This window comes from Scylla paramamosain, chromosome 3 (assembly GCF_035594125.1).
Source record: "Scylla paramamosain isolate STU-SP2022 chromosome 3, ASM3559412v1, whole genome shotgun sequence".
Classification (NCBI taxonomy): Eukaryota; Metazoa; Arthropoda; class Malacostraca; order Decapoda; family Portunidae; genus Scylla; species Scylla paramamosain.
In genome coordinates this window covers 33754647-33769957 of record NC_087153.1, presented here as the reverse complement: position 1 = coordinate 33769957, position 15311 = coordinate 33754647, and the positions used below count along the sequence as shown (strand labels likewise).

General features: G+C 38.3%; 1 protein-coding gene across 1 annotated transcript; it reads left to right on the top strand.

The window, feature by feature from the left end:
* The first annotated feature begins 7346 nt into the window (after positions 1 to 7346).
* Positions 7347 to 13355, top strand: LOC135094104 (venom protease-like). The gene is made up of 9 exons (XM_063993905.1): positions 7347 to 7503; positions 9247 to 9423; positions 10388 to 10444; positions 10583 to 10803; positions 11184 to 11287; positions 12088 to 12256; positions 12372 to 12471; positions 12690 to 12859; positions 12982 to 13355. The coding sequence occupies exons 1-9, from the start codon at positions 7371 to 7373 to the stop codon at positions 13153 to 13155; spliced, it is 1305 nt and encodes a 434-aa protein (XP_063849975.1). The 5' UTR covers positions 7347 to 7370; the 3' UTR covers positions 13156 to 13355.
* The last annotated feature ends 1956 nt before the right edge of the window (positions 13356 to 15311 follow it).

The window sequence follows — 15311 nt, the reverse complement described above, 5'->3', positions numbered from 1 at the left end:
CGCAATGATGTTTTTTCATGTCCTCGCTGGCCTAAACTCTCGGAATGCTTATGAACCTGATGGGGTTCCTCCTATTGTTCTCCAAAATTGTGTCTTCGTGCTTGCACCTTGCCTAGTGAAACTCTTTCAGCTCTCTCTGTCAACATCAACCTTTCCTTCTTGCTGGAAGTTTGCCTACATTCAACCTGTTCCTAAAAAGGGTGACCGTTCTAATCCCTCAAACTACCGTCCTATTGCTTTAATATCCTGCCTATCCAAAATTTTTAAATCTATCCTCAACAGGAAGATTCTTAAATATCTATCACTTCACAACCTTCTATCTGATCGCCAGTATGGGTTCCGTCAAGGCCGCTCTACTGGTGATCTTCTGGCTTTCCTTACTGAGTCTTGGTCATCCTCTTTTAGAGATTTTCGTGAAACTTTCACTGTTGTCTTAGACGTATCAAAAGCTTTTGACATAGTCTGGCACAAAGCTTTGACTTCCAAACTACCCTCCTATAGCTTCTATCCTCTCTGTATCTTTATCTCAAGTTTCCTTTCTGACCGTTCTATTGCTGCTGTGTTCTTCTCCTAAATCTATTAACAGTGGTGTTCCTCAGGGTTCTGTCCTGTCACCCACTCTCTTCCTTTTATTCATCATTGATCATCTAAACCAGACTTCTTGTCTTATCCACTCCTATGCTGATGATACCACCCTGCACTTTTCCACGTCTTTTCGTAGACGTCCAACTCTTCAGGAAGTAAACAGTTCACGCAGGGAAGCCACAGAACGCCTGACTTCTGATCTCTCTAAAATTTCTGATTGGGGCAGTACAAACTTGGTATTGTTCAATGCCTCAAAAACTCAATTCCTCCATTTATCAACTCAACACAACCTTCCAGATAACAATCCCTCTTCTTCTAAAGAGACTCAACTGTCCCTCTTTTCTACACTGAACATCCTCGGTCTGTCCTTTTCTTATAATCTAAACTGGATACTTCACATCTCATCTCTAGCTAAAACAGCTTCTATGAAGTTAGGTGTTCTGAGATGTCTACACAAGTTTTTTTCTCACCCCCTTCCCCCCAGCTACTAACTCAGACAATGACCTTATCCTTATCCCTTAGGGATAGGTTTATGACACGGAGAAGTTGTCATTCCATGGAAAATCAGTATAATACCTCCTCAGGTCTCCTTAATTATCAGAGGAGAAATGCCAGAGGCACCTCAGCTTCGCGGGAGCCTGAAGAGGGATTTTGGCTATAAGATAAGATTCAGATATGGGATTGTGATCTTAGGAGCCCAACGGAGAGGACATTGACAGCATATGCAGAAGGATTAGAGGTTAAGAAAAAGGACAAGAATGTTGGGCTTATCTTCAAGACGATCAGAGATAAGAGTAGGATGTTACATCAGTTGCTCTAGGTCGTGAAGGATAGCAAAGTTAAAGGCTAGTTTGACAGAATGCTCAATGAAGGGTGAGGAAAGCCAAAAACTGGTAGTGAAGATTGAAGTCTCTAAGCATGGGGATCTCTGCGAAAGGGAAGAGAGTCAGGATGTTTGGAATTTATGTAGTCTATTATTTTTTTTTTTTTTTATAGCCAGAGGAGTTAGGTGAGAGATATACCGCACAAATGATTTTAATTCGAGAGTGACTCTGTAATCATAGCCAGATGGTGGAAAATTCACATGATTCAAGAGCGTGAGCACGAGACCAAGTTAAGTAACTGCGCACATAGAAGCAACATACAACTTAGGTTTGAAAATGAAGATAGAGGAAGTAGGACGGAATAGAGAAGGGGCTACTGTCAGTTGCTTCAGAGGAAAAGATGAGGTTTAGTAAAGAAAAGGTGGTGTTCCACAGATTGGAAATTCGATCTAATGTTGCAAAAGTTAATGAAGAAAAGTTGAGGGAGGTGTCAAGACACATAGAATCGATGCTAGAAGGGCAGTTTGACCTGGGGACATTTGTGGTCCCCTTCCCAGACGGGGACTCCGAGGCTGAAATAAGAGTCACCATATTGAATTCAGGATTTTGAGTGAATGGTGTGTGTGTGTGCAATTAGGTGCATGTAATTTTGTGTGAAAGAAGAGAGTTGCCTTTAGAGGAGAAGCTGTGACTGACTCCTTGTGATGTGAGGCACAGGGGAAACGTTCAGTGAGATCATAACTGATTTATTGATATGTTCACAGCACCCGCTGATCCAGTGCTTCAGACCTCACTGTGAGTAATTATCGTTTTGGCAGGTGTCTACTATAGAGATATCGGAGTAAACATAAATTCGGAAAGATCTCCATTTTTATTATTATTACTATTATTATTATTATTATTATTATTATTATTATTATTATTATTATTATTATTATTATTATTATTATCATTATTATTATCATTATTGTAATTATAATAATAATAATAATAATAATAATAATAATAATAATTATTATTATTATTAATATTATTATTGCTATTATTATTCTTCTTATTATTATTATTATAAAAATATTACTATTACTTGTATTTCAATTACAATAAAATACTTCTACTACTACTACTACTACTACTACTACTACTACTACTACTACTACTACTACTACCACCACTACTACTACTTGTTTTCATGTAGGAGGGACACTGGCCAAGGGCAACAAAAAACATGCTTGTTCACTGACAAGGCGCTTAAACAGGAATCCATTCAATTTTTCATTTAAATAATTAGATGAAAATAAGAAAAATTTATTCATATTTTTGTTGCCAAAACTCTTAAAAAGTTACATTAAAAGACATGATTATATATTGTAATGAAATCCACTGATCAGACCTCTTTCACGTCAGTGCTACGCCGGAAATTGATCAAAATAATTTCCAGTCAGCCTGAAAACATAAACAGTTGATTCTCCATCTTCAGACAACCCTTAAACAAGGCCAAGATCATGCGGATCGGCTCAATAATGATGAAGTTAGTACGAAAATAGCACGGTATGTGGTTTTAAGTCATTCACACCATCATGTGGCTGGCATCGAGACTGATTGACTGACGCTTAGCGTGTCCTCTGGAGGGAGGGTCTGCTGTGACTGCTGAGCAGAGGCAAGGATCACATCAGGACGTGGCCCCGAATCCTACCCATGTGTTGTTCCTTCCTCAGGGTGACATCGGTGGACGTCTTGTGACTCAGAGTGCCAATGAAAATTACACGTTGGTGGGCAATGGCCGCGGACACAGGGAAGTTCCAGAACTGTACGCCAAGCTGCGACACCCGCCCTATCTAGTCTGGATCAAAAAGGTTGCACTCACTGTCTCATAAATCAGAGACTACCCTAATAATGTCAAAGACTTGGTTATTCAACGAAACTTATTATAATGATTGATAAACATGAAAAAAAAACATCTTCAGGCGAATACAAATTACTTACATTGTTTGAGTTTTCTTCGACGAAACATTCACTATTCATGAAAAAGAATTCTCCAAAAACACACCAGCATAAGACTTATGCCCAATAAATAGTGTTCTGTACCTGATCTCTAGGAAACAGCTTTGGATACGGCAAACGGTGCAGTGTCAAAATATCCATGGATGGGAGTGACAATTACGGCTACAGGTAGCATAAAAGATGAAAAGAAAGGCGCAAGGCCACTCAAAATGTGAAGAACCTGTTTTATATTATTAGCCAAACACCAGACCTCTCGCGTAGTTGACTTTTTTTTTTTTCAATTGTCATCATCATCATCATCACCGAACTGAACCACCGCTGCTTGTAACTTGCACCGTTGGTGCCGTTTGGTAGTATGGGGTAACCAGGCTTAAGCTCCTTTCCCGGCACGTCCTTTAGTAGTCCCTGGTGTCCTGGGCTCTTTCTCTCTTTTTTTTTTTTATGTAGGAAGGGCACTGGCCAAGGGCAACAAAAATCTATTAAAAAAATGCCCACTGAAATGCCAGTCCCATAAAAGGGTCAAAGCAGTGGTCAAAAATTGATGGATAAGTGTCTTGAAACCTCCCTCTTGAAGGAATTCAAGTCATAGGAAGGTGGAAATACAGAAGCAAGCAGGGAGTTCCAGAGTTTACCAGAGAAAGGGATGAATGATTGAGAATACTGGTTAACTCTTGCGTTAGAGAGGTGGACAGAATAGGGGTGAGAGAAAGAAGAAAGTCTTGTGCAGCGAGGCCGCGGAAGTAGGGGAGGCATGCAGTTAGCAAGATCAGAAGAGCAGTTAGCATGAAAATAGCGGTAGAAGACAGCTAGATATGCAACATTGCGGCGGTGAGAGAGAGGCTGAAGATAGTCAGTTAGAGGAGAGGAGTTGATGAGACGAAAAGCTTTTGATTCTACCCTGTCTAGAAGAGCAGTATGAGTGGAATCCCCCCAGACATGTGAAGCATACTCCATACATGGACGGATAAGGCCCTTGTACAGAGTTAGCAGCTGGGGGGGTGAGAAAAACTGGCGGAGACGTCTCAGAACACCTAACTTCATAGAAGCTGTTTTAGCTAGAGATGAGGTGTGAAGTTTCCAGTTCAGATTATAAGTAAAGGACAGACCGAGGATGTTCAGTGTAGAAGAGGGGGACAGTTGAGTGTCATTGAAGAAGAGGGGATAGTTGTCTGGAAGGTTGTGTCGAGTTGATAGATGGAGGAATTGAGTTTTTGAGGCATTGAACAATACCAAATTTGCTCTGCCCCAATCAGAAATTTTAGAAAGATCAGAAGTCAGGCGTTCTGTGGCTTCCCTGCGTGATATGTTTACCTCCTGAAGGGTTGGACGTCTATGAAAAGACGTGGAAAAGTGCAGGGTGGTATCATCAGCGTAGGAGTGGATAGATATCTGGGGACATTTATGGTCCCCTCCCCAGATGGGGACTCCGAGGCTGGTGTAGGAGTCGCCATGATGATTTAAAAAAAATTTTGAGTGAAGGGAGTGTGTGTGTTATTAGGTGCTTGTAGGTTTGTGTGGAGGAAGAGAGTTGTCTTTAGAGGGCAGGCTGTGACTGCCCCCTTGTGTTGTGAGACACAAAGGGAAACGTTCAGTGAGGTCACAGCTGGGTTTAATGATAAGTTCACAGCACCCCCTGAACAGTACTTTAGACCTCACTGGGAGTAATTATCGTTTCGGCAGGTGTCTACTGCCTCCTACTTCTGCCTCTCTACTTACATTACAATTTTATTGGAGGAAAGAATCTCAGATTTCCGTCAGTCTACAAGCCAGAAATGAGCTTACCATGTATTAGGGTTGATCTTTAGGAGCATTAAAAGTAAAAGTTTTGAAGTGATATTGAAGTTGTAATCAGCATTGATCAGACCTCACCTAGACTACGGTGTGCAGTTCTGGTCCTCGTATTACAAAAGGGATATAGGTCTATTAGTCACTTCAGAGGTGGATGACTAAATAGACACGAGGGATGAGAAACATTCCTTGCGTGAGGAAATTACAAAAAAAAAAAAATAAAATAAATAAAATAAAATAAATAAATAAATAAATAAATAAATAAATAAGTAAATAAATAAATAAATAAATAAATAAAAATAATAATAATAATTTCGTGATTTATTATTTCTTTCTGCCAAAGACTGAATAACTTTAATGGTATTTATACTTAAACGAAATGTATTTATAACGAAGCTAGTTTTTAGAGCTGTTTTCAGTGCCGAATATCTAAAGTACAAAAGTTTCTATTTCATACAAGAATAACATTACTTAAAAGAAATGTCGGCTTGATATTATTAATCTAACTGCTCGTTTATGAAACATTTCTAAATTACGCGTGGTGACAAACAATGACTGTTAAAAAACAATATTAATTACGAGCGAAGCGAAGCTTTCTATGAAGGCTGTTTGTTGTTTTATTTTGAGCGGCCCGGCCCGGCCCGACCGTAATGCTATTCAAACATTAATATCTCCTGAAATACTCTGCCGATCGTAACGAAATTATAACCATGTGATAGTACAACTCTATCAATTTTATATGACACAGCTTTCATCTCTTCTATTGGCTGAAGTCAATAGGTAGCTTGCAAAAAGTAGAAAGGTGTCGAAAATGGGATTTTATAAATCGAAAATCAGTTTAGTACAATTTCTACCAACTTTTGTTTGTCTTAACAAGAGCAAACACACACCAATGAACGCAGAATGAAATTTTCTATTTAACTGTATATAGCACAACCATTTGGCTCATGCAAACTTTTGAGGTAGAGTTATTTGAATGTTAGTCAATTGGGTGAAGAGCGGGGTGCTTCCACTGTTTCATTACTGACAACTTCGATTATCCTTCCAGGCGATTTACTTGTATCTTTATTACAAGAAAAACGCCTTCGAAGACGAATGACGAGGGAAGCTTTCAGTAATGCATCAGTGGAAGGGGCATTTCAATGAGAGAGAGAGAGAGAGAGAGAGAGAGAGAGAGAGAGAGAGAGAGAGAGAGAGAGAGAGAGAGAGAGAGAGAGAGAGAGAGAGAGAGAGAGAGAGAGAGAGAGAGAGAGAGAGAGAGAGAGAGAGAGAGAGAGAGAGAGAGAGAGAGAGAGAGAGAGAGAGAGAGAGAGAGAACAACAATTTCAAGCACCCCACATAAAGTGCACTTGCCTAATATTCAGTTCACTCTACTTCAAAACTTTGCGAGAGCCCATTGCTATATACCGTTGGATAGAAAATTTCATTCCGTGTTTAGTGGTATGCGTCCGCTCTTCTTAAAAACAAAAACAAAAACAAAAAAAAAAAAAAAAGGAAAGTTGGTGAAAATTGAATAGTTTTTGAGAAATCCCATTTTTGACACCATTCTACTTTTTGCAAATTATCCAATGACTTCAATTATAAGAGATGAAAGCTATATCACATAAAATTGATAGGGTTGTGCTATCATATGGTGCTAATTTCGTTATGATTGACCGAGTAGTTCTAGAGATATTACGGTTTGAATAGCGTTATGGTCAGGCCGGGGCCGTGCCGCTCAAAATGAAAGAACAACTTCAATAATAAACTTCGCTTTGCTCGTAACGAAAAAGCATGTCAAATTTGCAGTTTTCTGTAATTTTCACCAACAAGAGCGGACACATACCACTGAATGCAGAATGAAATTTCCTACCCAACGGTATATAGCACAACCGTTGGGTTCTCGCAAACATTTGATGTAGAGTGATGGCAAGTGAGCAATGTGCGAGATGCTTCCACTGTTGCATTACTGACAATTTCGCTTATCAATCTCCTTCCGGGCCTTTTTCCTGGTAAATACGAGCCTTTTCACTTTAGTCTAAGATTTTTTCTTTTCTTTCTTGCAACATAAACTTCCCATTTATAGCAATCCCACAATGAAATCTTATTAATTCTTACGAAATATCAGGATTGAATTATTTATCAGCGTTATCTTCCCCGATGATAGATGAACCACTCACGTAGAGAAGAATGGCTGAATTGAGATGGCAACAGAGTGCACCAAGTAAAGGCATGAGGCAACGGAGAAACCAGTCACGCAGAGAAGGCAAGATGAAGCGGGTGTGTGTCCTGGTACTGCTGCTGGCGCTCTCCCAAGCCACAGGTAAGTGGACAGCTGTGAGAGCCTCCAACCGGTACTCGATGCCCTTGCGTTGAAGGTTTGGCCAGTAATGATATTAATTTGGATTAGGAGAGAGGAAAAAAAAAAACATATCTTGCTCCGCGACACAAGAATATAAATGCCAAAAAAATATTTCAACCTACAGGAAAAGACAGAAAAAAGTATAGTGTGTGGCTTTTGACGTTAATGAGGTTCATTACAGCCGACATGTAGAGTCCGTCCTCGTCTTTTCTTGTAATATTTCCTACTCTGAAACTGTCTTCATTCTCCGTACCTATAAGTAAATACAGAGAGCGAAAGTTGATGCACGGAGGTACTCTTCTGAGAGCGACAACGACACAAGACATTTCACAATGGTGAGCATTTTAAGGCACAAGGAGGTAGAAATACTATTGAAAAGTGAAAAAAAAGTAACAATTTTCTTAAAAAAAAAAGAAGAAAAAAAAATCGGGTAAGTCAGCATCTGTGACTCACAGTTAAATGTTGACTTTGTAATATATATATATATATATATATATATATATATATATATATATATATATATATATATATATATATATATATATATATATATATATATATATATATATATATATATATATATATATATATATATATATATATATATATATATATATATATATATATATATATATATATATATATATATATATATATATATATATATATATATATATATATATATATATATATATATATATATATATATATATATATATATATATATATATATATATATATATATATATAATTGATCCATTAATTGCTTACGGAGTCATAGCAATAAATGGAAGCATAAAAAAAATAAATAAAAATCACCATGTGTCACGGCGTTTAACATGACGTCCTTGTGACGCTGAGAGGCTGCTCTGCACTTTGCCGATGGGACACACGAGCAAATTTTTGAGGTGAAGGGCTTGTAAACAGTTTCATAAAGGTACGACTATGAGACGATTACGTACCGTAATATATTAGATAAAAGTAGGCTAGAAATCTATACATTTATGTGTAAGAGAAATGTTTGTAAGCACAGTAAGTGCGTTCAGGAACGACGTTACTTCTTCAACGCTGCTTCGCAAAGAATTTAGAAGAAAAATTTCAAAGAAATGGAGAATCTAAAGTGAGAGAAAAAGAAAAAAAAAAAACAGCTTCACAAAGAATTTTGAAGAAAATTTCAGAGGAATGGAGAACCTAAAAATAAAAATAAATAAATAAATAAATAAAATGAAATAATTGTAAATAACCAAATAAAACCACCATCTAAGCTCGGAAGAAATATTCATGTGAAATAAAATAAACTGACGCTATTGTAAGCTTCTTAAAAGTGAATGTCACATACAAAATAAAGAAAAGCAAGGCAGAGAAGAACAATCCTTAGAGGCAGGTACATGAGAAGCAACACTAGTGAGACGAAAGTCACCGGTGGTAAGTGCGTACGCTCCATTTATCTTTGTCGTCTCTGGGAAACCCACCTTTGAGCCACAGGTGTCAAGTCCTTACCTATCTGTAATAATATATATATATATATATATATATATATATATATATATATATATATATATATATATATATATATATATATATATATATATATATATATATATATATATATATATATATATATATATTTTTTTATTTATTTATTAATTTTTTTTCGGGAAACCAGTGAGTAGTGTCAGTCTCCTCTTGAGTCTTTCTTTACAGAAGCCAGTATAATATTTCCCGGCCAACTGGACCACGCTGAAGGGGATGACTGTCCCACTAGCTCTGGCAAGACAGGCAAATGTTCCCGATCCTGTGAACACTCTGTTGGTGTTGAGGAGCCTTCTAGGTGCGGCATTAAGGACTCCGCCTTCCTCGTCTGCTGCGACATACCCTCGAGTAGGTGTGATGTTGGTGACTGAGTTGCTGTTTAATGATATGAACATTCCGTTCCTGGAGGAGAGAGTATTGTACTAAAGTGTTTCATCAACCAATTGTACAAAGATCATAATCATTAAAGTCTGTATATTTATATAATTTACGTATGTTTATATAATTGTACGCTTTAGGATGTCAATTGCTCTTCAGATTAATTAATTTATAGGTAACTTACGTTTAGATTTAAAATACTTGAACGTCAACAAATCTGCAGGTTACTGGTACTTTTTGCCAATGATTACCGTATTGCTTGCTTTTCAGTTTGGGGCTACTTACAATGGAAGCTAATCCTGCGATTCCTGACATTTACTGAGGCCACTCTCATTTCCCTTGTAGCAGGGGGTAACAATTTCTTTTGTATAAAGATGGCTTTGTTTGGCGATGGAGTTACCTACCAGTTGTTATTTCGGCATGGCTTCAGTGTATATGACCTGAATTGGCTTTTATGTAAACACAACACTTTAAATTTAAAGCAGCATCATTGGAATTTGACCATGTCAAATCACTGAACATCACGTAAACTTCCAACGTCATTGTACACGCTCCATACATACGGTGTGTACATGACGAACCTCACAGTGTTGGGATACAAATTGTTATTTTTTTATTTTCTCATCCTCTGAGGTGAAGGGGGGTGGCGGGTGAAAAGCAATAGCTGGATGAGACGCCGGCACATGAGTAGGTACTAACCCTACACACTCCAGAGCTACATGTAAGCTTCACAATCGCACACACTCCATCCAGACCTTTTTCCTTTTTTTTTTTTTACACACTAATCACTTTACTATTGGAACAGATTTTCTTTTTCTTTTTTTTATATTTTTCTTTATAGAGGTCTACGTATTACGAAAGTCGCGGCGGATGTAAATGTGAGGACACGACACCACAAGACCAACGCCATGCACTAACCATTACTCTGTTACAGATCCCGGTGTAGTCACCGCGGCCCTCACGAACATCAACCCCCCTAATGTCGCTTTCCGTAAGTGATGAAAAAAATACAACAATGGCTTTGCGTGCGTGTGTGACATACAGAGAACATTCAACTCAAAAAAATAAAATAAAATAAATAAAATAAATAAATAAATAAAAAATAAGAGCGACTTCAAATCACTTGCAGAATGTGGAAGAAATGCGCAAAACTTCCTATCTTCACGTGGGTTTTCTCGCGGCAGTGTGCTGCGTCCTGAACCACCAACGCCTCCGAGTCCGATAATAGAAATTTCAGCGAGTCGGCCTGCTCGGTCTGTCCCTGGTGTACCCTTGCCTGAGGGCGGAGGGGGGGAAACAGCAGCAGGAATAGGGGGAGTTAACGCACAGAAAAATGCTTGGCCCTGGATGGTATGAAAGTACACGCACAAAAAAAAAAAAAAATCAATCAATAAATAAATAAATAAATAAATAAATAAATAAATAAATAAATAAATAAATAAATAAAACAATTAATTAATTAATTAATAATAATAATAATAATAATAATAATAATAATAATATTAATAATAATAATAATAATAATAATAATTACAACATCAACAATAATAATGAAAAATATAAAACAAAATAAATAAGTAAAAATAAATAGATGAATAGATAAAAAAGTCAAATAAAATACATAAGTAAATGAAATGAATAAACAAGTGAAAAAAAAAATCAGAATAATGCATGTTGTTTAAGATCGTACTTGTGAATTTTGATATATATATACTTTTTTCCCTTAACAGGCACTGCTTGGGGAAAATAGTCCTGCGGGAATTAGATGGTTCTGTGGCGGAGTGTTGATCAGCGAGCAGTGGGTCCTGTCAGCCCTCCACTGCTTCTTCCACGAGTGAGCCAAGACTGTTCAAAAGATTTACATAGATAAGTAGATAGAGAGATAGACAGATCAATAGATGGATGGAGATATTTAAAGATAGATAGCCAGATAAATAGAGATGAATGGATATGTGGGTAGATAGAAATAAGAAAATACAGTAGACCTAGGTGAAGATGGATAGACAAAGACAAAGATAGACAGACGAATATGTGGGTATATAGAAACATATAATAAGATATACCTAGATGCAGGTGGATACAGAAAGAAGTAGGTAAATAGATAGATAAAGATAGATGTTGCTATAGCCAGGAAAGATATCTTGTTGGAGGCATACGAGACTGAAGGATACAACACATTCTCCAACGCCAATTTTCTTACGTAATGGTTCCTATTTGCCATACAATTTTTCGATGTTCTTCAGAGATTTTTTTTTCGATTGCTAGTGACGTTTTGCAACTGTCTTTTTTCATCTTCAAGCTGACAGTCATCTCCCGTAACAGCTTAACTTATCCTCACCCGGAAAAAGGGGCTAGACAGTTCCAAAATGCCGCCAGCAGTCGGACACCTTCTGAAAAATCTGCATCAAGAACATAGAGAAATTTGTTCAGCAAACAGAAACCGTAAGTAAGAAAGTTTATAAAGGAGAATGTGCTGGATGTTACAATATTGTGTGCCTGAAAGAGAGAGAGAGAGAGAGAGAGAGAGAGAGAGAGAGAGAGAGAGAGAGAGAGAGAGAGAGAGAGAGAGAGAGAGAGAGAGAGAGAGAGAGAGAGAGAGCGCTACAATACGATGGTTCTCTTGCCATCCTTCAGCACGGCCGAAGTGGTTCGCCTTGGTGAACACAACTACAATGACGACAACGATGGGGCGAACCACCAGGACTTTGGAGTGGCAGAGACGGTGCTTCATCCTGACTTCAAGTTTGGAGAGGGTTATCATGACCTGGCCCTCCTCAAGTTGGACAGACCGGTCGTAATACAGGTCAGTTTGTGTCAAAAATCATACCTTCATTTAGACATTCAGGTTTCAAACGAACACGACGATGCCTACTGCCTCAAGTTCAGAAGTATGCAATCAAAATATTCTTTTACCCAAGGAGTTCATCAGTCCCGTTTGCCTGCCGTGGGGGACGGAGAGCGACAAGGACGTCACGTTCCGGTCGGCGACACTCACTGGCTGGAGCGACACCGAGCGAGGTAAAGTCACTGTACATCACTTTCTTACTTTTCATACCTTTATTTATTTATTTTTTTAACAAGGAGTCCCGCAGATAAATAATTTTGCTGATGCTAATATTTTTTTGTAAATTTGTTATTATTATTATTATTATTATTATTATTATTATTACTATTATTATTATTATTATGTATTCAGTAGATATTCTATCGTTTCTAAGACTTGTGTTACATCTCAGGTGGGTTCCCTACCTCCATCCTGCAAGAGATCAACGTGACAGTGTTCCCGTCTGCCCAGTGTAACGATAGCTACTCTACATTACCTAGTTATGAGGACACCTGGCCTCGAGGCATCGGGGACGAGATCCTGTGTGCTGGGGACCTTAACGGAGGGCGGGATGCTTGCCAGGTAATGTTGTCACCAGACTGATGGTTAGTCTTTTTTAGGGGGGAAGGGGGCGGGGTGATGCTCGTTAATCTGAATGCTGAGACGAAGTAGCGATCCTGACGCGGCTGCTAATTTTGTCTCAGGGAGATTCCGGTGGACCACTTGTGACTGAGGAAGCCGGTGGACGCTTCGTGCTGGCGGGCATCGTGTCGCAAGGATACGGCTGTGGCCACAAGGACTACCCAGGACTGTACGTCAACATGCGCTATAAGCCTTACCTTGCCTGGACCAAGAAGATCGCGTTCACCACACCCTGAGAAGATGGTTTTCACTGCCTTGACTTCTCTCATTAGTGGCACCATGCCAGGAAAACGGATGAAGTTGGAATTAACCAATCAGTAATCAAAGTACCATAATACCTATAACTTTTTGTATCTTTAGATTTTACTTCTTAAACCCACTATGAACGGACAACTCTGTACATCTGATTTATGAAATAAAGATGTGATTATCTTCATCACAGGTGGTTTCGTTAGTACAATGCACTGATGTCTTTCCTTACTGTCCTACTTAACCATATCCAGATCCAGTTTGGCCTTCTAATGTATCTCTATTTATTCATTTATTTATTTTTATGTAAGAGTGGTTCTAGCTAAGGGTAACAAACCGTTATAAAATACACCACCTGTCCACCTCTCTAACGCAAGAGTTAACCAGTATTCTCAATCATTCATCCCTTTCTCTGGTAAACTCTGGAACTCCCTGCCTGCTTCTGAATTTCCACCTTACTATGACTTGAATTCCTTCAAGAAGGAGGTTTCAAGACACTTATCCACCAATTTTTGACTACTGCTTTGACCCTTTTATGGGACTGGCATTTCAGTGGGCATTTTTTTTTATTGGATTTTTGTTGTCCTTGGCCAGTGTCCTTCCTACATAAAAAAAAAAAAGCCGCCTCCAATATGGAGGAGCCATACTAGAAGAAGTTTCCTTGCCAGAAAAGGTTTAACCATGAAAGCACTGTATCTACTCGCTGTAGAGCGAGTGAAAACAAGGACGGATAAAGATCCATTTCTCAGTAAAGGCATGTCTGAGAGAAGGTCGGCCGCCCGAGTAACCTGTGGCATGTATGGTTCCAACAAAATAACATGAACTAAGCCCTGAACGTGCGTGATATTAAAAGGATCAAGAGTTGTAGTGCCTCATTCATATCGAAGGACCTTCTAGACGAACTAACCAACATCGACACACATAAAGGCGGTCAGCAGGAGCTAGGCCCTGTGGCCTAATCTTGACAAACAAGGGTATAGGAAATAAGGTGGCAGGGTGTTTTTCATGTCAACATAAAGCTCAGAGTCACCTCTGAAAGCCGCCCAGCGTTTTGATGTTGAGGATTGCTGTTCATAAATGGGAAGATGATAAGTTGTAAGACGAAGGAATGAAAACTTGAAAATTAAAGTTAAAGGAGTGGACAGCAACATATAGACAGGTAGCGTTCAAAACAAACCCAAATAAAAATGTACAAAAATAACAAATATCATTGGTCTAAATTATAATACAAAGCGAATCTGTTTACTATTTAATCTTATTTTCTACTATATTCTTATTTGCTGACAATGTTTTGGTCAGTTCAATCTTACTTCAGCATTGAACAGTAAGCCTGTCATCATACTTATGTAATGTACTCAACTCGTGCCTGGAAACACAGACAAAATTATTTATTATTAAGCTTGAATGGAACGAGAGGCGCCTAAAAGTCAGGCATGTGACAGGACCATTCCATCTCTCCTATAAATCATGTAGGCGACAGTGCATTTCGGACCAAATTATCTTAAAAAATTTTCCCTTCACAGAAGTGCTTTACAGTGCATCGGCAGGTGTCTCACAAGTTTTGTACTGAAAATGATAACAGAAACAAGAGAGGAACAAAACACAGGCTGGATAATGTTGACAAAAGCTTCAGATATCTGTGTCTCATTAAGAAATATAATGTAGTACTTTACTGAAGCGAGACGGCTTTCACAGGTAGGAAAGGTACCCACTCTATGGGACACCACGTGATGGAGTAACCAACTGAGGGAAGTCCCGTATGGAGACGTTAATTGGAAAGGTAGACGTTACTGCAAAGCTGCTAATTCAGCTTAAAAATATGTGTGCTTCCTTTCGAAGATAAACATTATTGTATATGAAGCTTTTATAATGTTACGACTTTTACATAATAACACTACATTTTCTTCAATAACCTTTGAATTAAGACGACTTTCTCACTTGATAATCTTGTAAAGTGTAAGTATTAATATCTTCATTTGAAAAGGCCTCATCAGCTCTCTGCTATTACTGCGATGCCAAAAATAAGTTTTCTGGACGAAAACTGGGTTCAGCAGTAAGTTTTCGCCCCGTCTCCTTATTCACAACGTAACGCAGACTTGATTACCGTTCAGGTACTAACACACTTCTCTGCGCGCCTTGAATG